The sequence below is a fragment of the Ailuropoda melanoleuca genome, chromosome 15, assembly GCF_002007445.2.
Source record: "Ailuropoda melanoleuca isolate Jingjing chromosome 15, ASM200744v2, whole genome shotgun sequence".
NCBI classification, from domain to species: domain Eukaryota; kingdom Metazoa; phylum Chordata; class Mammalia; order Carnivora; family Ursidae; genus Ailuropoda; species Ailuropoda melanoleuca.
In genome coordinates, this window is record NC_048232.1 from 13,520,654 (window position 1) to 13,546,521 (window position 25,868).

The window sequence follows — 25,868 nt, forward strand, 5'->3', positions numbered from 1 at the left end:
TTATTATACCAGGTTCACCTATAAAACAATGAGAATATGGCAGTGATATTAAATTGACAATGTGATTATAAAGTGCTAACAAATTCAGAAGAATGTTTCCAGGCATGTTTTCAATTCCCACCTTGGGTTATAAGCTAGACTGTTAAGATGACGTCTTTGGTGTCAGTGAATATATAGTTACATTTGATTATATGATTTGTAATGAAGTGTAACTAATTTTTAGAGCTATAAATAAAAAAAATGAAGTCTCTGGGTTCTTGTATCAGGACTGTTGTAGTTATGACTTGATATTCAACCAATGATCTGCAATCTCTACTGGTCTCTTCAGTAATTTTATGTTCACTTTGCATTTAGGTAATAGTACTCCTAGAAGAGAGGGGTAAAATGGGATGAATGTATTTTTACCCCAGTCATGCTGAGTGTTTGTGGAATGTATTTCATCAAAAGCTGGGAGTAGCAGCTGAGCTAGAAAAAAAGGATCAGTGCAGCACAATGATAATGTGTATCATTTAGTTTAATTGATCTGCAAATTGTTTGAGAGACTCCACTTAAACTCGTTTTAAGTGAAATCTCTCCTTTTGCTTCCTTAATCTCTAAAATGCCAGCATACCCCAAAGTGTGATTAATAGAACTTTATTAAACACCTAACTATGCAAAAACATAACTCACTGACAGGCTTGAAGGAAATCAAACGATTCACAGAACACACTTATGCTTTTACTATTTAATTATTTTCTTCTGGGTCCTAATTTTTCTACTTTTAAATTTGTCTTCGTATTCACACCAGCATTCTTAAGTGATATATCTTTTGAGATATGTAAGGGGCTGACTTCTTGAAGTGTTTTTATGATCCTGCAGGATACAGTCTATTGTGAATGTGCCATAGGCACTTCTGTTGCTGGGAGGAGTGTTCTGTGTCAATTAGATCCAGTTAGTCAGTGGTACTATTATTCAGTTCTATATCCTTGCTCACTTTCTGTATGCTAATTCTATTACTAATAGAGGAATGGTAGAGTCTCCAGCTAGAGTTGTGCATGAGTTTGTCTTTCTCCTTGGTTTTTGCTTTGTATATTTTGAAGCTGTTTTTAGGTACATATACATTTAGCATTGTGTCTTAGTGAACTGGACTTTTTATCATTAGAAATTTGTTTGATATTAATATAGTCACTCTAGCTTTCTTTTAAGTAGTATTTAGATACCTTTTCCCATCCTTTACTTTTAACCTCCCTGCATCATTTGCAGTGAGTTTCTTAGAGACTGCATCTAGGAGGGTTGTTTTTTCACTATATTTTCATTGGTGTGTTCTGACCATTTTCACTTAATGTAATTATTGATGTCTGGACTTAGTTACCATATCTTTTCTGTTTTTCACCACTATTTTTTGTTCTCTGCTTCCCTTTTACTGCCCTGTTTTAGGTTACAGGACCATTTTTAAGTACTCCACTCTGATGTGTCTGTTATGATTTGGACTCTTACCTCTTTGCATAGGGTTTTTAATGGTTGCTCTAGAATGCAAGGCTTTTAGTTTTTAAGTATCTAAGAGTGAGCTTTTTCTTTTTTCAATGACTATATTCTCACCTCTTGCCAGCTTCTCATATAAATAATGTAAATGCTCTTCTTTAGGTAGCTCAGCTTCTGGTGTTGAGGGAATTTCAAACTCTGAGGAGCTCTGGGAACCTGCATTGGTGCTAAGATCTAACAGTCTTTTCTCCTGAGGTATGTGTTTCCCACTGCTTAGAGTAGTTGGTTCTCCAACACTGGGAACCATCTTTCCATCTTGATCTCTGTGTTTCAAGTCAGAGTAAGTATCCTTTGGACAAAGTACATTTTGTTCCATCTGAGAGGCAGGAGTATTCTCTTTGATTCTTGGTCTGTAGCTCCCTTTGTTTAAGGAGGTAATATCCCCACTCTTTCTCTCTTGGGATGATAACAAAACAGTGTCCGATTGGCTGTCCCAGCCTTGACTCCCTTGTTCAGATATGTGTGTTGACTGAGAAGAATTCTGGGAAGAGATGTGAGTTGATTCCCCATCAGAGTCACTAAAAATCTTTGGTGACTGAGAGCCCCCTGCCTCTGTGGAAGAAGGGGGGTTTTCTAAACCGTCATCTGTGATTTCATCATTTCTTTTAAAGAATACTTCCCACCGTGGTACTTCTCCATCAGCCTTTTGCTGGTGGTGTGTGACAGCACCCACGTCTTCTTGAGATGAAGCTGGGGTTTGTAATTCTTCTTCACTTTCGCTGTTAGATTCTTCACAATCTATAAAGTTTGCCCAAGGAAAGGTTTGCATACTCTCTGCTTTGAGGTAGCCTGTGCTTTGCCTCTGTTGTTCAGGCTGGCTTTGTGATGTTGCAGTCATTACAAATACGTCAGGGTGAAGAGTTAGCTGGTATGGAGCCTTGTGCCTTAACGGTAACGGCACGGGATCATCAAAGAGGTCATCTTCCTCCTCTGCAGGAAAACACAGGAGATGTATGGGAAACAGAATGCAAAGGAGCCAATTTGTGCTTTTAATTTAAAATCCAATTTGTAGCATTTAGTGATGTTTTCATTTGGTGGAACTGCAAATAATAGTTCACTTTTCTTTGAAGAAAAAGGGCCCTTAGGATACTTTGAACAATTTACCGCCCGTCAACTAATGCCAAACTTGAGTTGAGTATATAGATCTGTGTTCCCCAAATAGGCCACAATGCCTATACCAGTGGTTTTCAAACCCGGCTGTTCATTAGGAAACCTCATTTGGAAAGCTTTTTTATTTTTATTCATTTATTTAAGTAATCTATACCCAACATGGGGCTCAGACTCATGACCGAGATCAAGAGTTGCATGCTCCTCTGACTGAGCCAGCCAGGAGCCCCTGGAAACCCTTTTTAAAAAATACAGCTTTCTGTATCTCATTCCAGACCTACTGAATCCCTGAAGGTGCAACACAATAATGTGATTTGTGCTTTAAGTTCTATAGATGACTGTTCAACAGCCAGTTTGCAAACTGTATATGCTCGGCAAATAATAGATAATTGGTGAATTGGCTGAATAAATAAAACATTTTTCTACCATTTTTCTTCTATGAATATTTTGTGGATGTTATGGGCTAAAATGTCTGTGTCCTCAAAGGTTCCCAATTTGAAGCCCTAGCCACAGGGGTCATGGTATTTGGAGGTGGGACTGTAAGATGGGATTAGTGTCTTTGTAAGAAGAGGAAGACAGATTTCTCACTTTCCTTCTTTATGCATGGACAGCACGTGGAAAGGCCAGGTGAGCACACACTGAGAAGGAGGCTGTCTACAACCAGGAAATGGGTCCTCTTCAAGAACCAGTTCTGCTGGCACCTTGACCTTGGACATCCCAGCCTCCAGAACTGTGAGAAGTAAATATCTGTTGCTAAGTCGTCCAGTCTTCCGGTATTTATCATAGCAGCCTGAGCCAGCCAAGTGCACAAGGCTGTGACAGATACTGAGCGGAACAAATGTGCCAAATGGGGGCTTGCTTTGAAGTGTCACGAACTGAAAACCAATGAATTTACTGATTTTTTTTTTTAAAGCATGTTACATTAGCCATATAATGAGCCAATCCCCTTAAATTCTTAAAAGGAGGAAACCTTACTTGGAGAATGAAATTCTCATAAATTGAGTAGGCACGTAATTGGGGGGGGGGGGTTCAGGGAACAAATATTTTCCTGCCTTCTAATGACACCTAAGAAGAAAATTAAATGCTCATGAGACTACTGTCCATGGCAACTTAATTGTTCTAGTGTTACCTTATAACTACCTACTTAAAAAGATAACATTTTTTCCAGTGATAAAGGATGTAGCTAAACACTACATTTTTAAAAGCTCCTTTTAAAAAATGGACCACAGAGATCATTCTGCTTACATTTTACCAATGAGACCAGCGTAGAGAAGTGGTGTGACAAGACTCTGGGTCAAAACCCGGTCAGTTTGATTCCTGGCTCTGCCTAATCCTTAAGCAACGATTTATCTCCTTTTCTGAAGGACTTAAGGTGACTAAGATGTCTAGCGACTATATTTGGAATCATTCTCAGCTCCAAGATACGGCTTTATTTCAAAACATGGATCATAAATTTGTTTTTGCCACAGTTATGTTTTAGGCAAGATTTCTATATCATCTATCTCTTAAGTTGAACAGTTTCATGTTCTTCTAGATTAGTGACTATAACATTATCACGGTATGTTTCAACAGTAAAAATCTGGCAAAACATTTTAAACATTAATTCATCTGTATCTAAAAAACAGTTTCTATACTAAACTATCAAGTTTATTCTGATACTATGAATTCTCATGACAATATAAAAATTTTTAATTTCTCTATATGAAAACAGAGAGGCATATAACAGAAAATAAGTGTTAAAATCCTTAACGGCATTTATACAAGCTGATAAACACAACCCAATGTTAAAAAGGACAAATATTACGATTCCTAGATACTTTCCACCGTCATGTCTGTAAAACCACAACAAATCGAGCACCTTAATTTCTACAACTGCACCCAATAATGAGAGGTATGAAACAGACCTAAAGTGAAGTTAAATATACAAAGAGGAAATACACCATTATAGTCATAATGCAAAGCATGCAGCCATTTTTTTGACCACCACCACAAAAAGTTTAACTGCTTTTCAGCTTGTATGCACCTCTACACTTGTACAGCTATTAGGAAACGGCCCTTGCTACAAGCCCTCAAGTGTCCTTCCTTCCCCCCTCCCTGCCCTGGTTCCTGCTTAAGGACTGCTGTCCACCTCTCCACGATCCCAGCTGCAAGTCGTACACAACAGAAGAACTTCAGGACCCTGTTCTTGCACTATGGTTACTACTGTTCTTCATGGTGCCTAAACAATGTTGTTTTTTAAACTTTTAATGTCCTCTGAGTTCTGGATATTTATATAAATGAATGGGGAGGAGGAAGTACATTAAACTATTCTAAATAATTTAGAGTTGTGGAGTTCTATGTAACTATTTTCTCAATTAGCTACAATAATTTATAATTATTAAATATAAGATATCAGAGCACAAAGAGCTTTATTGAAATGCTTTTCAAAAAAGGCTAAGAAAAGAATGGCTCCTCAACTTACCCCTCAGAAAAATCAGTTGCTCTAAGATTTGTTCAATATTACATGGTTATTAGTACTGATTTTCTTCAGCAGAACATATTTAACAGACTAAACTGAAAAACCACCCAACACACCAGTAGAAATCACCACAGACCTTACAGCCACATGCACAGGACAGAATTATAAAGTCAGTGACATGGACTAAAGCAAACCTCCCTATGGCTTACAAAATATATCTAAAACCATCTCTTAGACTGACACCAGAGGGTTGCCGTAAGATCTATACCTGTACGAATAAAAGCTACAAAAATTGCTATATTAATAAGGAATAAAAATGCTAAGGAATCAACAAGGAACAAAATCAAAGCTAACAAAAAGAAAAAGCAAAAACAATAAAATGGAAAAACTCAAAAGTAGTGGCCCAATCAAAAAACCACACACTCAACAAAAATAAGTGTCATAGGGATAGATGTTTAAAAGGTACAAAATGTTAAGATTTCTGCTTCCAGCCAAGAGTAACAGGGACTACATTTAACTTCCCACCTGAAACTAAAAAAACAGACAAAATATAACAAAGGGCTCTCAAGAAATCAGACATCAGACAAGGAAGGACAAGGCCACCTGAGACATGAAAAACAAAGGGAGCTCTAAGACTGCCCCAGTTAACTTGGTGACTGTTTCCAAGCAGGAAGGGAACACCCAGGTAGAGCCCATGGACATCATGTTGTTGAGAAGGTGTGACTGGGAGTCAGGAAGCCAAGGTGGCAGAAGCCTACAGAGCAGAGGCCTGGAGAGAGGGCCTCCTCTAGTGCTCAGCGAACTGACAAGTGCATGCTTGTAAGGCAACCACCTGAGGCCAGGGAAAACTTACTCCAAAGAACTGAAAGAAACAGTACCTAGAATACACACAGTGCTAGGAACAGTGCCTGTTCCCAATAGAGTGGAACCCCTTATAGTTCACGTGGCAGCTGAAAGGGTACTAAAACGGGCCTTAGTAGTGGGGAGAGTTAATTCTAGACCAGATGCTGCCCTGTTCCTGCCTAACAAAGATAAAAAGCAAAACACAAAAGGATCACACTGTAGCCAAACCACTTAACCACATGTCAGAACAAAGTGCATGAATATTCTTAGAAATCCAAAATTATATAGAACCTAACGGTAAACTTCTGGTAAAATGATCAAGAAAACATGGGAGTAAATCTTCGTGATCTTGGATTACGCAGTAGTTGATTAGGACACTAAAAGCACAAGAAGTAAAACAAAAATTAGATAAACTGGACTTAATCAAAATTCAAAATTTCAAACTACAAAAGACACCATCAAGAAAGTGAAAAGACAAGCTGTAGACTGGAAGAAAGTATTTGCAAATCATATCTAATAAAGGACTTATACCCAGACTCTATAAAGAACTCTTAGAATGCAATAAGATCGATCATCCAATTTAAAAATGGGCAAAAGACCGAAGCATACATTTTAGCAAAGAACACAAATGGCCAATAAGCACATGAATTAAGCTCAAAATAAATAATGAAATGCAAATAAAAACTACGAGATACCTCTTTATACCCAGTAGAATGGCTACAATCAAAAGACAAAGTGTGAGCTACAATGTAGAGAAAACTGGATCCTCAACGAGTGGGAATAAAAATGTGTTCAGGTTGGAAAATAGTTTCTCTAATAGTTTGTTAAAATATTAAAACACAGATTTACTGTATGTATGTTCTGGAATAAATATGCCCTCCCCCCAATTCACATGTTGAAGCCCCAACCCCCAGTGTGGCTGTATTTGGAAATGGAGCCTCAAGGAAGTAATTAAGTCAGTAAGGATAGGACCCTGATCAAATAAGATTAGTGCCCTTATAAGAGACATCAGAGAGTCCCCTCCCCGGGGACTACAGCCCTCTGCCCCCAGCACAAGCCCCAGGAAAGGGCATGTCAGCACACAGCGATAGGATAGCTGCCTACAAGCAGAGACGAGGCCTCAGAATGAAACTTACTTTGCCAGCACCATGATCTTGGACTTCCAGCCTCCTGAGTTACGAGAAATGTCTGTTATTTAAGCCACCCAGTCTGTGATATTTTGTTATGACTGCTCAGACTAAGACCCCCACCCCCACCATCATCTAGAAATGCTACTCCTAGGTTATTTACCCCAATAAATAAATCCTATGTCCACACAAAGACATGTATACAAATATTCAAAGCAGCATAATTCATAACTAAAAAGCAGAAACAACCCAAATGTCCATCAACTGATGAATGGCAATAAAAAGGACTAAGTATTGATACATACAAGACAGATGAACACTGAAAACATTAAGCTAAGAAGCCAGGCACAAAAGACCAAACTTTGTATAGTTCCGTTTACATGAAATGTCCAGGAGAGACAAATCTATAGATTTAGTGGTTGCCTACAACTGGAGGTGCTAATGGGGAGTGACTCGAAATGGGCACAGTGTGGAGCAACAGAAATGCTCTGAAATTACACAGTGGCAAATGGCTGCACGTCTGATAGTAACAGCCATGGAAGTGTTCACCTAAAAAGGGTAAAATTTATGGTATATAAATTATACTGCAATAATGCTTTCAAAAACAGTTTAAAGCAAAAAAGTATTGTGGGATTTACACAAGTAAAATGTATGACAAAAATTGCACAGAGTGTGAGGGGGGAAATGGAGCCATACTGTCATTCAGTTTCTTATACTGTATTATACCATTACTAGAATAATATGTATCTTAACTTTTCACTCTGATAGGTTAAAGATGTATAAGCCACTAAAATAAAGAGTTACAGCCAATAAAGCAACAAGAGATTAAATGTAATCTATTCTTCCCAGACTGATAAACAAATTTACCACAATCCCAAACAGACTCCCTCCAGTGGACATTTTGTACAAATGGCAAGATGATTCTAAAATTCATATGGAAATGCAAAGGACTTGGAATAGCCAAAACAACTTTGAAAAATAGCAAAAAATTTCAAGAACTTGTATCACTTAACTTCAAAATTTATAAAGGTACAATAATAAAGATAGGGCAGTACTGATGTCAAGACAGAGATGATGGAACATAACAAAAAGTCTAGAAGTAGACCCCCACATATACTGTCAACTGATTTTCAACAAAAGCGCAAAGACGATTCCGTAGGAAAAAAGATAACTTTTTTTTTTTTTTAAGATTTTATTTATTTATTTGACAGAGATAGAGACAGCCAGTGAGAGAGGGAACACCAAGCAGGGGGAATGGGAGAGGAAGAAGCAGGCTCATAGCGGAAGAGCCTGATGTGGGGCTCTCCCATAACGCCGGGATCACGCCCTGAGCCGAAGGCAGACGCTTAACCGCTGTGCCACCCAGGCGCCCCAAGATAACTCTTTTCAACAAATGGTTCTAGAGCACCTGGATGTCCATATGCAGGAGAAACACACACACACACACACACACGCACGCACAAAATAACTAGAAAATGGATCACAGACCTAAATGTAAAACCTAAAACTACAAAAATTTCTATCAGGAAACAGAGGAGAAAATCTTTGTGACCTTGAGTCAGGCAAAGAGGTCTTAGTTATACTACCAATAAATAAATAGATATTAGTAAATTGAACATCAAAATTTAAAATTTCTGCTCTTCAAAAGACTCTAAGAGACTGCAAAAATGAGCGACAAACTGGAAGGTTTTGCAAACCATGTAATAACAATTTATATCCAGAAACTCTGAAAATTCAGTAATAAAAAAGCAACAAAATAATTTTAAAAATGGGTAAAGATTTGACAGACACCTCACTAATGATAATACATGGATGCCAATAAGAACATTAAAAGATGCTCCGCCTCACTAGACTTTAGAAAAATACAAATTAAAACCATGAGATACCACTGCACACACATTAGGATATCTAAAAATACTGGCAATAAGTAGAGCAAGAGAACTGGCAAGAATGCAAAATGGCCCAACCACTCTGGAAAACAATTTGGCAGTTTCTTAAAGACAGAGCTACCCTCTGACCACTCCTAGTATGAAAGCATACATTCATACAAAGATTTGCACATGAATCTTTACAGCTTTATTTGTAATAACCAAAAACTGGAGACAACCCAAACGTATAACAACAGGAATGGATGAGTAAATTGTATATCCATGGAGTGGAATACTATTCATCAATAAAAAAGAACGAACTATTGGTACATGCAACAGTATCGATAAATTTCAAAATAAATATGCTGAGTGAAATAAGCCAGACATATACTTGTATGTGATTATTTTAGAAAATGCTAACTAATCTGACAGAAAGTAGATCAGTGGTTGCCACGGCATGGAGGAAGACAGCAGGGGGCAAGAGGGACAGCTGGGAGGAATTACAAAGTGCCACAAGGAGACTTGGGGGTAATGGATATTTTCATTATCTTAATTATGGTGAAGGCTTCTCAAGTATATGCATATGTAAGTCTATCAAATTGGACACTTTAAATGTGCAATTTATTGTTATGAATTATACCTTGGTAAAGCTTTCTTAAAAAACCCTACAATTAAGTTTGTGTATATGAAAGAAGATGTCGTACATGATAGCTGTACATCTGAAAATACAACTGTTTTTCTAGAATCAGTCCTGGAATTTGCATCTTAAGGTTTTCAATTTGATTCTAAATGAGAGGAAATGCAGAAATGGAGATGGGAAAGACAGGTCTGGATTAGAATTCCACCCCCATCACTTACTTCTGGGTGGACCTTGGGGGATTTACTTCACCCTCCAAACTTCATTTTCCTCATTAGTACAATTGGGATTCTAGCCCTTCGAGGTCTGGGGTTTAGCTGTAATGTATGTAAAGGACCTAGCACAACACGTGCCGTATACAGCAGAGCTTCAATAAACATTATCGTTATCTACTCTCTTTGGGTCATGTATGAGCTACATGGCACAGTAACAGACTCTCCACCACAGCAATGAAACCTGAGAATCCTAACTACGAAATCTGGCTGCTATAAAGGAGCAGAGCTGTGTTTGGAATCTGTAGCTCTGATTTCCTCCTCAGAGGTTACCTCTGATCTTCGCCGGAAAACTAAAGTAGCAATGAGAAAAAGCAGGAAAGTACAGAGAAAATCCATGAGTGTAAGCATTACTGATCAATCTGGTTGGAAATGATGACAAGAAAAGTTCCCATCATCAGCATTTACTAGTATCTTGAAGGAAATGTCCAAGATTAACAGCACAGCCTCTCCCTATGGCCTACACAAACCACACGGCCTACTTCCAGAAAGCCGAGAACACCGTTCAGTACAGGCACAGTTCTCCAGGTCACTTGTTTTAAGCCCGTGAAGGAGACAGGACTCCTCATTTCACAGGCTGAGAAAGGAAGGCAAAGCACTTCCTGAGAGCATGGTGACAAGTCTGAATGACAGTGGGTCCCAGGCCCGCCTCTGCCCAGTGCAGCTTTTACGAGACCGGAGTAGGCTGGAAAAAAGGCTTGCATGGGAACCCGCACCTCTGAACCCAGGGTCATTTTCTTACCTGAGTGTAAGTGAGTTTTTCTGGCTCTCTTCAATTTTCCAAGTGGTTTATACTTTGGCTCAGTACTTTGGGAAGATCGGCATAAAGGCTTTAAGCTGAAACGAATATGAATATTTTATTTTTTCCTGTGGGGAAAGCTGCTAGAACATAAGCATCATTTACAGAGATTATAAAATTTGGCCATGGGGAAAATCATATAACTACTTTTCAAAACTGAAAAGCCAGGTTTAATAATTAAAAAACCACTTCACGGAGCGCCTGGGTGGCACAGCGGTTAAGCGTCTGCCTTCGGCTCAGGGCGTGATCCTGGCGTTGTGGGATCGAGCCCCACCATCAGGCTCTTCCACTGTGAGCCTGCTTCTTCCTCTCCCACTCCCACTGCTTGTGTTCCCTCTCGCTGGCTGTCTCTATCTCTGTCAAATAAATAAATAAAATCTTTAAAAAAAAAAAAAAACCACTTCACTGTAATAAAGTGGTAAATATAAGCATTTAAATACACGCTGTTGCACAGCTATCTAATTGTAGGATTGAGGGAAGGCCGAACCCCGCATTTGCTCTTACGCTGCAGAAAAGCAGGGCCCTGTTCTACAAGACTAGTAAGTAATACAGTGACACGGGCATTCAGGGAATACCACAGAGCTGGCTGCTTACTCTTGCCCTACTTCTTTCTCATAAGAATCTCACAAATTTGATCTCCTTATTCTACAGACTGAAAGCTAAGGCACGGTGATGATAAAATACAAAATGGCATGGAAACCAGATTTGAGGATGGCCTGCCCTTTCCTGAGGGCCTCACTGCCCACTGCTTCCTTGTGCCAGATTCCCAGAAGCCTTTAGGATTATAGATAAAATACCCACTTGAAGAAAGCCATCAGGCTCCCAAGCAGAAACATTTACAGCCATGCCCATCTTACTTACATCCTTGCCCCCGTTTTTAGGCCCAAAACCAGTCTCAGCATCCAGCCTGTTCAACAGAAGTTCCACAAGGAGCAACTACTCACATTTCTACAACCTTATCCATAGTTGTGCCTATTGGAATGACATTTGGATACACGTTCACAGGAGAGATGTGGCTCAGGAAATCTTTAATCTAGAGGAAGGAAAATAAAACGGGTCAATTATCTCTATACGGAAAAATCTGGGTGTTAGACAACAAAAGGGAGGGCGGGAGAAAGAGCAGCAGGAATTTCTTATGGTGTGGTTCTCAATACTAGCTGCACATGGAGATCGCCTGGGGCCCTCTTGGGAAAAAACTATCCAACACTCAGGCCCACCCCCAAAAAGACTTTTGATACTGAGCTACAGTGGGTACTGGGAATCAGGATATTTAAATGTTCTTCAGGTGATTCTGTTCCACAGTAAGGACTAGGAATTAGTAATGGAATTCAAAGATTCTATTTTATTTAATTTTTTAAAGATTTTATTTATTTGACAGAGAGAAACAGCCAGCGAGAGAGGCAACACAAGCACGGGGAGTGGGAGAGGAAGAAGCAGGCTCATAGCGGAGGAGCCTGAAGTGGGGCTCGATCCCAGAACGCTGGGATCACGCCCTGAGCCTAAGGCAGACGCTTAACGACTGAGCCACCCAGGCGCCCCATCAAAGATTCTATTTTTTTTAAAGATTTTATTTATTGACAACAAGACAGCATAAGCAGGGGGGAGGGGCACAGGGAGAGGGAGAAACAGGCCCCCTGCTGAGCAAGGAGCCGCCTGCTGGGCTTGATCCCAAGCCCTGGGATCATGACCTGAGCCAAAGGCAGATGCTTAAACAACTGAGCCACCCATGCACCCCTGTATTTCTTTAAATGACATTAGTTTCCTTGTCTAAGAAAGTCACCCATAATTAATTCCCTTCAAGTAAATGAGAATTAAGGTGAATATTTAATACACACAAGAAAACAAGGTCTTAGAATTGGATCTTTTCTCCAACAAATAAAATAAGGAAATTGCATCTTCCAGGATGCTTGATTTGTTCTAAATTTATTCTCATCTAGAGGACAATGCAAAAATTTCATGAATACCTTGATTTTCTGCAAAGTTCAGAATGCTAAACAAGAACTGTCACTACTCCTCAAAACATCTCTACAACGCAGACAAGTTTCAGCTTTGTCACTTAATAGATCTTGGTGAGCATGTAACCTTGGTCAAGTTACCTGAAGTCTCTAAGTTATTAGATTCTTTATCTCAAAGTATAAATGAGATAATGCATGTGAAGTGTTCAGCACCTGGCATATGTTTAACATTCAATGGAATTATCCATCACAAAGATAATGACAACACAAAGGCTTTTATTCCCTTCTGCAAATGGGGAAACTGAGTTCTGAGATTATTAGAACTCAACTCTACCAAATCAAGAGGTAGGAACCCACGAATTATCAATAACTTCATATTAAAATAAAGTGGCTACCTTACTTAAAACAGGAGAAAAAAACAAGAGGACCCATTCATTCTTCAGGTATTTTTCATAAACAAATTCTTTTGTATTTTCAGAGCAGGCATGCAAACAGAAACTATTATTTACCTGCCCACAAGCTATATGATTTGCATAATTAATTCAAAGTTGAGGCTGGTAGAAATCTGAGGTTCCTTCTACTTAGAAATGAAGTGGCCACAGGAGACAAGAGACACCTACTAGAGAGGCACCCTCTGTCCCTTGTACAAGCTGAAGTCCTTACATCAGATGTCTGCCTTAAAACAATTCATGAACACTGTCTATTCTCATTATCCGCAGGGGTTATGTTCCTGAGGTCACCGGGAACGGTGAATGAGCAAACACTGAACCACTACTCGTAAGGGGAAAAGAAGGTTCCTCTGAACCTCTGGTCACTGCGTTTTTGTCAACCTATCAGTGCATCACCTTGTTTTATGTGTGTGTGTGTGTGTGTGTGTGTGTTCAAAGATACCAATTCAGGGGCACCTGGGTGCCTCAGTCAGTTGGTTCAGTGTCTGCCTTCGGCTCAGGTCATGATCCCAGAGTCCCACATGATCCCAGAGTCTCTTTGCTCAGTGCAGAGCCTGTTTCTTCCTCTGCCCTTCCCCCCACTTGTGCTCGCTCTGACAAATAAAATCTTTAAAAAAAAAAGAAAAAAAAAAAAAAGGACACCTACATTCAGTATGTGCTGTTGATTCATTACTACTGGACTCACAGTCAACAGCACCATAACTCGTCCCTGAACAAAGCTTATCAAATACACGGCTTTTCTGCAGAAGGCACTTGCCAGCCTGTGTGCTTAGGAACATACACAGCACCTCAGCACTGCACTTGGGGCCGTTTTAGACAGTGAAATCCCCAACAACAAGCACAGAAATGTGTACAACACAGCATGGGACTGACTGCAGAAGGGGCCCTGTCTACCCCATGAGCTCGGCGGAGAGGGCACAGCATGGCCTTGTGCGGTCTAACTGGGCATCTGCATGGCCGGTGACTCGCATTTCTCACCACTCTGCTGGGCGTGTCTGCAAACAACCCCGCAGTGCTGCCACTATGAATTTGGGGGTCACAAACAAGTTTTAGTGAGCAAGCAAACTAGTAAATAAGGAATCCACAGATAAGGAGGTCAGCTGTATTTAGAAAAAAATCTGACAGGAAATGATACTTAAATCTATTTATGGGGGCACCTGGGTGGCTCGGACGGTTAAGCAGCCGACTCTTGGTTTCAGCTCAGGTCACGATCTCAGGGTCATGAGATGCAGCCCCTTGTGGGGCTCTGCAGGGAGTCTGCTCCAGAGTCTCTTTCTCCCTCTGCCCCTCCTCCCACTCACATGCGTGCTCTAAAATAAATTTTTTAAAATCCACTGTGTACGTTTTTAAGTATATTTCAACATGATCTATACTTAGGATAGGCCTATTAATTAGAGCACGTCTCAGGAAAGCCTGTCTGCTTCTCGCCACCCTGAGAGAAGATGACCACGTGGCGCGCACAGCGACCCACGGTGTGCGGTGTGCGTGATCACTAGCGCTAATCCAGGGGGAGTGTGGTGGGCTGACGGCAGGCCGGGGGAGTCATCTGCTTCATCTCTCCGCTCAAGCACCAGGGAAACAGCTCCTTCCTGGGGGGTAAGTGCATTAAAATCCCAGGAGGGCTTATGCTCCCCAACTCAGCTGCTAACTGCACTGAAGGAGGGAAATGGGCCAGAAGTTGTCCTAAGTGAAAAAGTAAGGCCTACCCTCTTCCCTGATGAGATGCCCTCCCCGTGGCTGAGACAGGACACTCAGCCACTATGGGATCAACAGGCAGGAACCCTGCTGCTGAGCCAGATGCCAAACCAAAGACAAATCCCCAGAAGGAGGCTCTGACAACAATCTGAGATTTCAGGATAAAATGAGGAAAACACATTAACTAAATAATACCATCACAATGAATTCCTTCCAGGCTGCTCTGGATAACCTATTTGTACCTGAAAGTTAAGGTCAGTTATTTAATAGAGATGTCATTGTAATACTTTGATAATATGATAAAGAATCATTTACAATACTATGGCTGACTTGATAAGAATGCCACTACCTGGAGCTCTGGAAGAATCCACCTGTTCAAATCATTAACACGTCCACGGCTCACTGCGGCAGTGCTGTATCCATGTATCCCAAATACAAAAATAATAGTTACCAGGGAAACCAATCTTTAAGTGCTGAAATGGTCAAACTAAAATTATATGTGACTTCAAGTGTCATACAAAGTCTGATTTTATATCTTTTTCTCCTGATACGTACATGAAATTACTAAAACTCAGCACTTACAAGATGCTAGCATTTACTTTCGAAATGCACGAGGAGTTTGCAAATAAATTACACATATTCAAGTTCCCACACTAGTGAATAGGCCAATTTTCTATATAAAAAGGATCCTAACAATGCAACTGATGAATTACTGAACTCTACATCTGAAACTAATGATGTCCTCCTATATGCTGGCTAATTAAAAAAACAAAAAATAAAAATAAAAAGGATCCTAATAAAACCATTTAATAAACCTTAAACTCCTAAGAATAAGGTCTTTATCTCAATCACCTTTGTTCTTCCCCAAGGCTGAATATTCAGGACTTTTTTTTAGTTTTTCAGCGCAATCCAATCTTGGAAGAGGACAAAAATCTGGACAGCACCTTGAGGCTGCCCATGAGATTTTATCCGTGATACTCCTTTACATAAGACCTCTTAGGACAGGTGAACAGAACAACCGAAGTGGGGAAGTTAAAATACATGCAGGAAGCGAGAAGGGAAGAAAACCTTAATCATCCGTATTCAATGTTTAGGCTGAAAACAGGTGATAATAACCTATTTCCTCTGTACTCAGTAAACACAGCCCATCTGCTGACGTTTTCCCTACTTTTCTTTAGGAAAAGCCACAACAAATCTTAAGCAGTAGGGAAAGAGATGCCTCAGGTAGTCGGGGGGACTACTGCTGTCACCATGAAGGCCGCCAATGCAGCTGGCAACAGAGTCCTGAGTACATGGGCTCCTCTTACCTCACTGTAGGAAGAATGAAAAGAAAAACAAGCTCTGTATGAACTCTCTCCAGTCCTAAAGGGAAATGAAAACACAAAATTAAAAGGTCACTTATCCAAACTAAGCTAAGCTCTAAATTTCATGCCTTCCCACTTAATCCATTCCAATATAAAATCACCCTACAGTCACGGGTTTCTCCCCAGGACAAGAGGGAACTCTCCAGAAATACAAATACTCGTAGGCATTCTGAATACCCAATATTAAGGGAAGTACTGCGGAAATATGACAATCGTAATGGTACTCCTCTACTCCACCGAGGGCTTCTATCCCCCATGACGTCAGTTCCCCACTCTACTCCCTGACAAGCAAGACGCCTCCACTCTGCAGCCACCAGACTGGAGTAGCCTTCAGGAAATCCTGGCTCATGGTACTGGCCATCAGGCAGGTTTGGAAGTAGCATAGCACCTCTTTAAATAGCATTTAAATTTCGGAAGTTATTCTCCACAATTATAGTATATCCTCCTCTTTGGGTTAGGTTAGATTGCACTTAATCTGAAACAAATCAGGGTGCCTGGGGGGCTCAGTCATTTAAGCATCTGCCTTCAGCTCAGGTCACAATCTCTGGGTCCTGGGATCGGCTCAAACAGGCTTCCTGCTCAGCAGAAAGTCTGCTGCTTTCTCTCCCTCTGCCCCTCCCCTTCTCTCTCTCAAATAGGTAAAATCTTTTTTTAAAAAAGGTTTTATTTATTTATTTGACATAGTGCGCGAGCACAAGCAGGGGGAGCAGCAGGCAGAGGGAGAAGCAGGGAGCCCGATGAGGGACTTGATCCCAGGACCCTGAGATCATGACCCAAGCCAAAGGCAGACGCTTAACAGACTGAGCCACCCAGGCGCCCCCATAAATAAAACCTTTAAAAAGAAACAAACAAAAAAACTAAAATAAATCAGATAAGTTACCTCAAAAGCAAGGTTTCTCTCAAAAGAGAGGTTGCTTTCTTACCTCACAATTACATTTGTTTTTCTGGTTCTTTCTCCAAACCACATAGTGGATGGCTTAATGCTGATTGTGTGGAGTGGAATTCTATTTTTGGAAATAATTCCACAAGGTAATTTATTCCAATGAAAATATTCCTCTGCCTAAAAGATTTCAAAAACAGAAAAGCAGTTCAACACTTTCAACAAATCTCTTTGTGGGCAGAGTCTCAAAAACAAGTGTTTATAAGTTTACAGACATGAAATAAAAAAGCAGATGTAAGGAGACAATCAGATAATGCCAAATTTAGGACCATTCTGCAAAACGACTGGCCTGGTCTCTGAAAATATCAGTGTCCTGAAAGAAAAGCAGAAGGCTGGAGACTTGATTTACATCAAGAGACGGAAGAGGCCGCAGTGACCGCAACACACACCCGACCTTCGCTCAGGATGCCCTGCTCCCTCTCCACACGCTAAAAAGGACACTACTACACAACCAGGGAAGAATGAATACGGGCTGCATATCCAATTTTTTCAAAACAAAGTTGGAGGAAAAAGTAACAAAAGTGTTTTTAAAGGCTGAAAACCAGTGGGACTATTTTCCCGAAGACGTCGTATATCCATCAGGTCTTACAAACCATTAGCACTCCGTCCAAATCGAAGGTCATCAGGGCCTCTGATGTGGGTCCTGACGAGGAGGCGGGGGCTATGCGGGGTGTGAGCCATGAGCAGGATTCCTGAGGCCACGGGACCTGAGAACTAAGCCCCTCCAAGGAGTGTCCCAAGGCAAGTAGCCACGTGGGAAGTGACAGGAGTGACAGTTACAAATGCAGCTACTTTGTGGGATGTAAGAAGACTCAGAGCAGAGAAGTCTGCCAATTAAAAGATTTACAGGGCTTGTGTGGACCAAAGGCTACACGTCCAACAAAAAAGGGACAAAACAGTTGCTCTTCTCTAAGAGATGTCGATCCATCTGCGAATTCAGTGAGGATGTGTGTCTGTGCGTAGACACACAAAAGGATGAAATAAATTCATGACTCGGGTTTTGATAGGCAGCTTACCAATCATCAAAATAATTTCTTACCTTGTGGTTATCCTACAGTGGTCTGAAGAAGAATATTCCATGCTACGCGTAAGAATTTTTTTTTTTTTTTTTTTATGCTTTACTTTAGGGCTGAGCAAGTCTACTTTAGGTTTTTGGCAATGGAGCCAATATTACTACCACAATGAGTTAATATGTAAATACAATGTTTAAAAATAAAAATTACTCAGCATTTGAATGCTCAGATATTTTAAGATTTAGAGGAAACTCATGATCATGCAAACCCCCACCTCTGAAGATCACAATTTAGTATTAGTGACATTGTATGACTATATAAATTGAGAGGAAAAAAAATGTTAAGAGCAAATGCAAAATTTAATACCTGACCTTTAATAACAGAAGGGTACTTATTAAGTGAAGGGAGTTCTATGCTGGCACTCGAAAATGAATTACAAATGAGTTGCAAAGACACTATAACGCTCATCTGAAACTGGACCAGCAATATATAAAACCATTTCAAAGTCTGAAGCAAAGTTAGATCTAAGTATTTAACTCAAATGAGAAGAAAAATAGTTTATAAAATGTGTACATAGGTCATGAGTCTCAAATATAAATAACAATGGATTGTGTTTTAAGTTAAAAGCTCTAATATATAGCTAATTTCTTTATAAATACATTACTCATTGTGTAATTCACTACAAATAAACATGTATCCAATACGTATGGATTTATTTCATTATAAAACAAAGAGGGTCTCTGTTTCCTACCACGCCGTCTATGGCAATGGAACACAGTACGTCCAGCTGTGTGGCCTGGGGTAATACCGTAGGATCTCAGCCTTGGTTTTCACATTTATAAACTGAAGGGCCTAGAAAATGGGATTTCAGAGCTTCCCTCTGGACCTAAAATTCTGTTTCTCATGCATCACCCCCACAATAAGAATAACCGTTTACTCCGTACCTTCGGATGGCGACAGGCATGGATCTGAGTGCTGCGGTCTGTTGTGAGATGATGAAGAATGTCCGGCATGTTTCTAAACATGTCTAGTTTGTCCACATGAATCTGAATAAAATAGCGCATATAAGCGTATTCTTTGAATTGTACTTCCTATGAACTGTTCAAGGGTAATTATGCTGAGCAAATCATCCAGTTAGTGCACTTTCTTCTTTCTTAAAACTTAGTTTTTGGTGGGGTGGCTGGGATCAAGCCCTGTGCAGGGCTCCCAGTTCAGCACCGAGTCCGCTCGCCAATCCCCGGCCCCCCACTCAAATAAATAAAATCTTCAAAACAAAACAAAACAAAACACCCCTCATTTTTGGCTATTTCAGTGCACACTGGTATTCTGCCAGGATATCAACCGGCAAAGGACGAAGATCATATTCCCACCAGTCAGCATTAGTGCCTACTGGTGGTGGTAATAAAACATTCCGGAGACTCGGTGGATTTCCTTGAATCACACTAATACAGCTGACCCTGAACAACACAGGGGTTGGGACACCAACTCCCACAGTCAAAAATCCCCATAACTTTCTACTCCCCAAGAGCTTAACCGCTGATAGCCTACTGCTGATCAGAAGGCTTACCGATACCAACAACAGTCAACTAACGCATATCCTGTGTATGTATCACCGTGTATGTATCACAACTCAATTGTCCTTCAATCCATCAAGTCATTCAACTCCTATTTATTGTACACCTACTATATGTCAAGTTTTACTCTAAACATGTCAGCAAGCAAGAATCACTGACTTGTGACGACACACACCCAACATGCCATGGAAGTAGGGCAGTTTCAAGGGGACACAGCTGGAGCAGGAAGCAGAGACCAGATTTCCCCCTTACCACACACCCCTTTACAGGATTAAAAGGGGGGGGGCAGATGCAGAGAAACAAAACAAAAACAAAAAGAAACCTTAGCCACCTTTAGAATTTTAAGGTTAATACATTTTAAATTGTTAAACCAATGTGTCAGTTTTAAAAGATACTCTCTTTTAAAGTAAGTAACATGTATGTAAATTGATATTAGGACTATGAAATGGCACAAATTAGTAGTATTCTCATTTTGAAATCTGATTAACAACAGATTAGAATAATGTCAAATCGCTGGGGTAATTAATACCAAGACAAGCATAAAAAGAATCCAACATAAATGCTTACTTACCCTGTGGCCTATTCAGCTCACTCCCTGTTTACTAACAACTAACAAGAAGTAACAACAAATTTGCTTTTCTGGACTAAGGAGATAAAAAGGGGTAAATTTTGAGGTGTACAGACCTACAGAAACTTTTTTATCCTCAACAAAAATAAAGAAGCCTGAAAAAGTTGCCAGAAATCATCTCTGAGGTCCCTTAGCCAAAAAAACCTCCCTGCTGTCCCTTTTTAAATTCCTGATCTGAAACTGTTTCTATCCCCTAGAAAGGGATTCAGGGGCCTGAGAGAGGGCTCACGCCAGGACGACTCTGGTCACCGGGTCACCACCCAAGGCTGCTCTCCCCCATCTACACCCCTCCTCAGCCCACGGTTCCTTCCTGCAAGGCCTTCCTAGATTTCACACACACACGAACATTTACGGTAAACACAAATTTGGGACTGATAAGTGGCTGCTACCTTTGTATTTCATCAAGAGAGGACAGATTAAAAAAAAAGCAGATAATAGAGATCAATAGAGACCTATTATAATACACTGTGATTTTTAAAAGGCAATTTTAACACCAAAAAACAGGAATGAAAAGCTAAGAATGAAAGCAAATCCTTCTCAAAATGGAGAATTCACAACTTTATACCAATGTATTTCGGCAGAGGGACCTAAAGGAAGGAAAAAATTAAGGAAAGGAGGACAGAGGGAGACTTACGAAGGGAGGGAGGGAGGAATTTTTTTAAAATTTCAAATACAGAAAAGCTACATCGTTTTTATTTTACTGAATGACACTGTGTAGAAGTAAGTTCTTGGCACAAGTTTGTTGGCTGGGGATTTATGTGAGAAGGTACAAAACAGAGTGGAACTTAAATGTCCAACTCGCTCCAGCACTTTGTTTTATTCAGGGCCATTCCCAGAACTCCCATCTTCTCTCAGGACAAGACAGGAGCCATAGGCTCGGCGGCTCCGTCTGAGAGCCCAGCACCGAGCCACGAGGAAGGGACAGGTGAAACCCAACTCCCTCCCAGCCTGATATAAGCCGATCCATCCAGAAGCTTTGGTGCTCTAGGACAGTGGTTTTCACACACCTGGACCAGGTCCCACAGTAAGAAATAGGTTTCCCAGGGGAACCCAGCACACGCGCTCACACACACATTACGTAAAGGCACGTGTCGGATTTTCTATGTAAACACTCACAAAATGATCATTACTCGGACTGGAAGCAATACGCTCAGATCACTACATTTGTTTCATGACCCACAGTTCTGAAAAAAAATGTCGTCTACAGGACATTTCGTCAAAGGGCTCTTCTCAGCCACGGGGCTGCACTCGGCTCCCCCCGAGAGCACATGAATAAAGAGATGACCTCTCACTCCACAGGGGCTGCCAACCCGGGCCACTCGTCCTTTGTGGTTTTGTTTGGTTTTTGTTTTGTTTTGTTTTTTAAAGATTTCATCTATTTATTTGACCAGAGAGAGAGAGAGAGTGCACAAGTAGGGGGAGAGGCAGAGGGAGAAGAGGAGGCAGGCTCACCTGGACTGAGCAAGGAGCCCAATGCAGGGCTCGATCCCAGGACCCTGGGATCACGATCTGAGGGGAAGGCAGACGCTTAACGACTGAGCCACCCAGGCCCCCAATACACGCCCTTTCATAGGTTGCTTCCCTCTTCTACTGCGGTAGGTTTTTGGGGGATAGGGAAGGGGAGGAAAGGAGAGGCTGGAAGGAGCAACAGAAAAGAAAGAGCCATCACCATACCTGGACTCCAAATTCTTCACTAAGGTTGGTGAATAGGTACTCATACCCGTAAGCTGCTTTGCAGTTCAGCCACACGACATGGTATGGACTCCGAGTGATCCAGCTTCGAACCAGCTCTACTATTCCACTCAGACACTCCTCCTGGGAAGGAGTTTTAAAAGGCATTTAACACTTTAAAGAACATCACTCACCCTTTCCACTCCCAACAGTCACAGGTATTAATGCCAATTAATTATGGGACGATTATGATCTGACATGTTATTCTAGAAACTTCCTACTAGAAATACAGCCACACCCCGGTTACCACCCCTGCTTCTCTGGGGAGACTTACTCGACTAGGAATTTGATAAAATTTTGGATCACAGAAAGTAGTATCTAAGTATACACTTTGGATGTCTTTCACTCTGGAAAAAAAACACAACAATAATTGGTGTTAACCATCTAATGTGAAATAAAATATATGTAAAGTTTAAATTCTCAGTAATTTTAGACAGTGTTCCGTTGAATTTGGAATTTTTTGTTAAATCGACTTTGTTGGGAAATGATTTCCACACAATAAATTACACAGATTTTGTAAATATGGTTTGGTGAATTTTGACAAGTTCACATAACTACTGCCCCAATCAACATACAGAATGTTACCATCACCCCATTTCAAGAAGAAAATTTTGCTTTACTATCACAAATATAATAAACTTCGATTTCTAGTTGAAACAAAGGCTTATATTTGGGGGGGAAAGGATCAGTAAAACTTTGTAGATGATTCAGTCCTCCAAGAATTACGTGAAGTCTGGGGCACCTGGGGGGGCTCAATCAGTTAAGCATCTGACTTCTGATTTCTGCTCAGGTCATGATCTCAGGGTCATGAGATGGAGCCCCGTGTCGAGCTCTGTGCTGGGTGTGAAGTTGACTTGGGATTCTCTCTTTCTCTCCCTCTGCCCCTCCCCCTGCTCGTGTGCCTGCTCTCTCAAAAAAAAAAAATAAAAAAAAAAAGGAATTACATACCTGCCCCCAGAGTGCAGAAGCTCCATTCTGGCGGCTTCTCCCTTCGCCAATCTGAAGTCTCCCGTGTACAAGACTGTTCCATTATTGCCCTGAAATAAAAACCTGAGGAGATATATCTTGGTGACTTCTAAGTCTCATACAACATCCCAACAAAGCAAATATACACTAAATCCATAGCACACATTTCCTAACAAACATAGCCACCTACGATACAGTATTAATGGGATTTTAATAGCTCTAACCCAGACCAGGCACTTAGCTGCCACCTCTTCCCGGGGGGGGGGGGGGGAGAAAAATAACTTATTGGAATATACTGCTGCCTTTGCAGTAGATGTCCCCTGAAATGTGTTAGCGATCTCAACTACATGAGATCGTTCTGCTCATGGAGAGAAAAATCCATGGGAGAGGAAAATGCAAAGCCAACGGAGAAATGGCCACTAAGACTTCCATTGTAAGAAAGCCACATTTCAAACTTGATCTTCCCCTCAAGTCCCCCAAGTTCAATTTGGAAACAAAGATGAAAGAAATTGCCATCTACATATTAAAGAAGTAATCTCCTTACACATATTATTTTCTAGACCCTAAGAACATACTTCTACAAATACAATACATATCTATGCATAATGAAACGGCAAAATAGATGAGCCCCCTTACATAACTGATCCTGGACAATGACCAGCTGGTAGGAGAGTCACAACAATCTCTTCCTTCTAAAAAGAAAATAAAGAAAAGATAATAATAATAGAAGTTATTGTTAGGACCCAGCTCTCCTTAATAGAACAAATTCAAGTACTTCTCCAGAATGTGGTATGCCTTTTCTCATTTCCTCACGCGCCAAATCCTGGAGACAAGTGGAATCCTCACCCACTGAATGACCGTTAAACACAGTGACAGTATAACCCAGCAATTCCACAACGAGCTACACACACAAGAGAAATGAAAATGGACATCCACATGAAACCCTGGATGTGAATGTTCGCAACGGCATTGTTCACACTAGCCAACGAGTAGAAACAGCCTAGACGTTGATCAACTGACGAGCAAATGAACAAGATGTGGTCTATCCATACAATGGAGTGTTATTTGGGCCACAGCAAGAGACGAAATCAGTAAGAAAAGGAAAAAAAAAAAAAAGCCTGATGTCACCTGGCCCCAAGTCACTATTCTACAGAGTACTGTCTTATTAGGGCAGAGCTCTGGACACACCAGCTCGCTACCTGATAATGGCAATTCCTCCCAGAAGTCTAACGTCATTCATTCCAATGGCCCCATTAGAGCAAGGGTCTTGTGGTTAGCACTGGAGACACAACACACGGAGCCAGAGCGCATGAGAATAAATAAAGGACCAGAGTGGGACAGCCAGACTCTGGTCAACGGGAGCTGCCTGCTGTCTGTGCCCAGTTTTGACAAAGCCTTTCACCAACATAGGTGGCAAGGCAGTGAGGCAATCGGAGGAGTCCAGTGTTAGCTAACTGAGGTCAGGACAGCATTTAGGAACCTTCAGGCTATCCTTTTCCCCCTCCTTTTTAACCCACGCTCACCTGCCCTGCAGTCCCCCTTGGTGAACAACTCGATGAGCACTACACTTAACATGCCTGATCTTCTCCAGAGAGGAGATGTGAAAAGTCAGCCCTTGCCTGATCCCGGGTAGACGACGCGTCCACAAAGCAGGTTATAACCAGGCCATGGAACTAATATTAACTAGATTTACCATAAAGTAGGAAAATACTTCCTGGCCCTAGGAAGAATTTGAGGTAAAAAAATAAAGAAAAGGTAGGTCCATAATCTTATTATTAAACAATATATTCACAAAAGTACCCGCTTCTAAATTTAAGGACAAAAAATATACTGGATCCACTTGGATACTGTTTAAGAAATGATTCAGAAAAAGAGAAAATCACAAATATATAAATTTGCTACAAAAGCACTAAGCACCAAATTATATCCTGAATATTATATAAACGTAATAAATGTGACAATGACATCACGTAGTAATATCAACTGGAGTTCTCATTATTAGCATTTAATATGCTAAAAAGGAGCAATTCGCACAGGAGTCAAAGTCTACCTTTGCACGTAAAAGAGAAATACAACACAAATATTTTTTCCCCTACAAATTCACCCAATTACTATAAGTATAGTAAGATAAGCATTCAAAATCACAGAGAAAAACAATCATATTATTAAATAATAATTTTTTTAAATTACATTTAATATTTACTTACCTCACCTGACGCTTCATCGACTAAAGGTATCTGGGTAGGAGTTTCAATTTCAATGGATATCTATTAAAAAAGAGATCATATGTACATCACACTGTTTTCACCGTTTTTCATGGACTTACATGCCTTTGCCATCTCAAACACAGAAAAAGGACTTAGAAGAAGTTACTGAGACTCTGAGTAATGATTTCTGATTTGTGATACTAAATGTTTTAGCAGCTTCAAGACAGGATTGAGCTACAGTAGAGCCTTTCCCGTGGCTGACGTGGCAACGTGCATTAAATGCCTTCTAAACTCACCTACGCTTTGACACAGCAGTCCTATTTCCATGAATGCAACTTTTTTCCCCTTCAACTCCCCATCCCTGAGCTCCCACTCCCTCCCGTTTGAACTTGAGTCTGGGAAACACATGGCCCTGTGCTCTTCAGCTTAGGTTTCCTGCTGCCAGGCCCACAGCCTGGATCCATCTGCGAGGTGAGCGTTCACAGGTTCGGGCTGCGGCAAACGGCTCCAAGGCGGCCTGGCCCATTTCACCACGAGAGCAACTAGCACAAGAGACATTCAGGAAGCAGCTGATGCATAAATTAACGTAATTGTTCATCTTTTCAGTCCACTGAAATCCTAAAACTTACAGTGACTGAGATTCGGGTGCTAAAAATTTCCTTAAGATTCTCCCTCTCCTGGAGGCACCTGGGTGGCTCAGTCCGTTAAGCGTCT

The 25,868-nt window shown here is 40.8% G+C and overlaps 1 protein-coding gene across 6 annotated transcripts in view; it reads right to left on the reverse strand.

Moving 5' to 3' along the window:
* Window positions 1-496: 496 nt before the first annotated feature.
* The window catches only part of DCLRE1C (DNA cross-link repair 1C), a 35,214-nt gene continuing 9,842 nt past the window's right edge, over window positions 497-25,868 (reverse strand). For 3 of the 6 annotated variants that reach the window (XM_002929881.4, XM_034644417.1, XM_019792707.2), the window contains 11 exons: window positions 25,155-25,214; window positions 23,584-23,639; window positions 22,930-23,031; window positions 22,256-22,328; window positions 21,925-22,065; window positions 18,993-19,094; window positions 17,019-17,155; window positions 16,039-16,093; window positions 11,577-11,665; window positions 10,576-10,670; window positions 497-2,451 (listed from right to left, as the gene is read on the reverse strand). In XM_002929881.4, the coding sequence (XP_002929927.2) occupies window positions 1,529-2,451; window positions 10,576-10,670; window positions 11,577-11,665; window positions 16,039-16,093; window positions 17,019-17,155; window positions 18,993-19,094; window positions 21,925-22,065; window positions 22,256-22,328; window positions 22,930-23,031; window positions 23,584-23,639; window positions 25,155-25,214 (1,833 nt within the window). In that variant the 3' untranslated portion in view covers window positions 497-1,528. The remainder of the gene's footprint in view (window positions 2,452-10,575; window positions 10,671-11,576; window positions 11,666-16,038; window positions 16,094-17,018; window positions 17,156-18,992; window positions 19,095-21,924; window positions 22,066-22,255; window positions 22,329-22,929; window positions 23,032-23,583; window positions 23,640-25,154; window positions 25,215-25,868) is intronic. The other 3 variants (XM_034644416.1, XM_011237991.3, XM_019792706.2) reach the window with 3 other exon arrangements.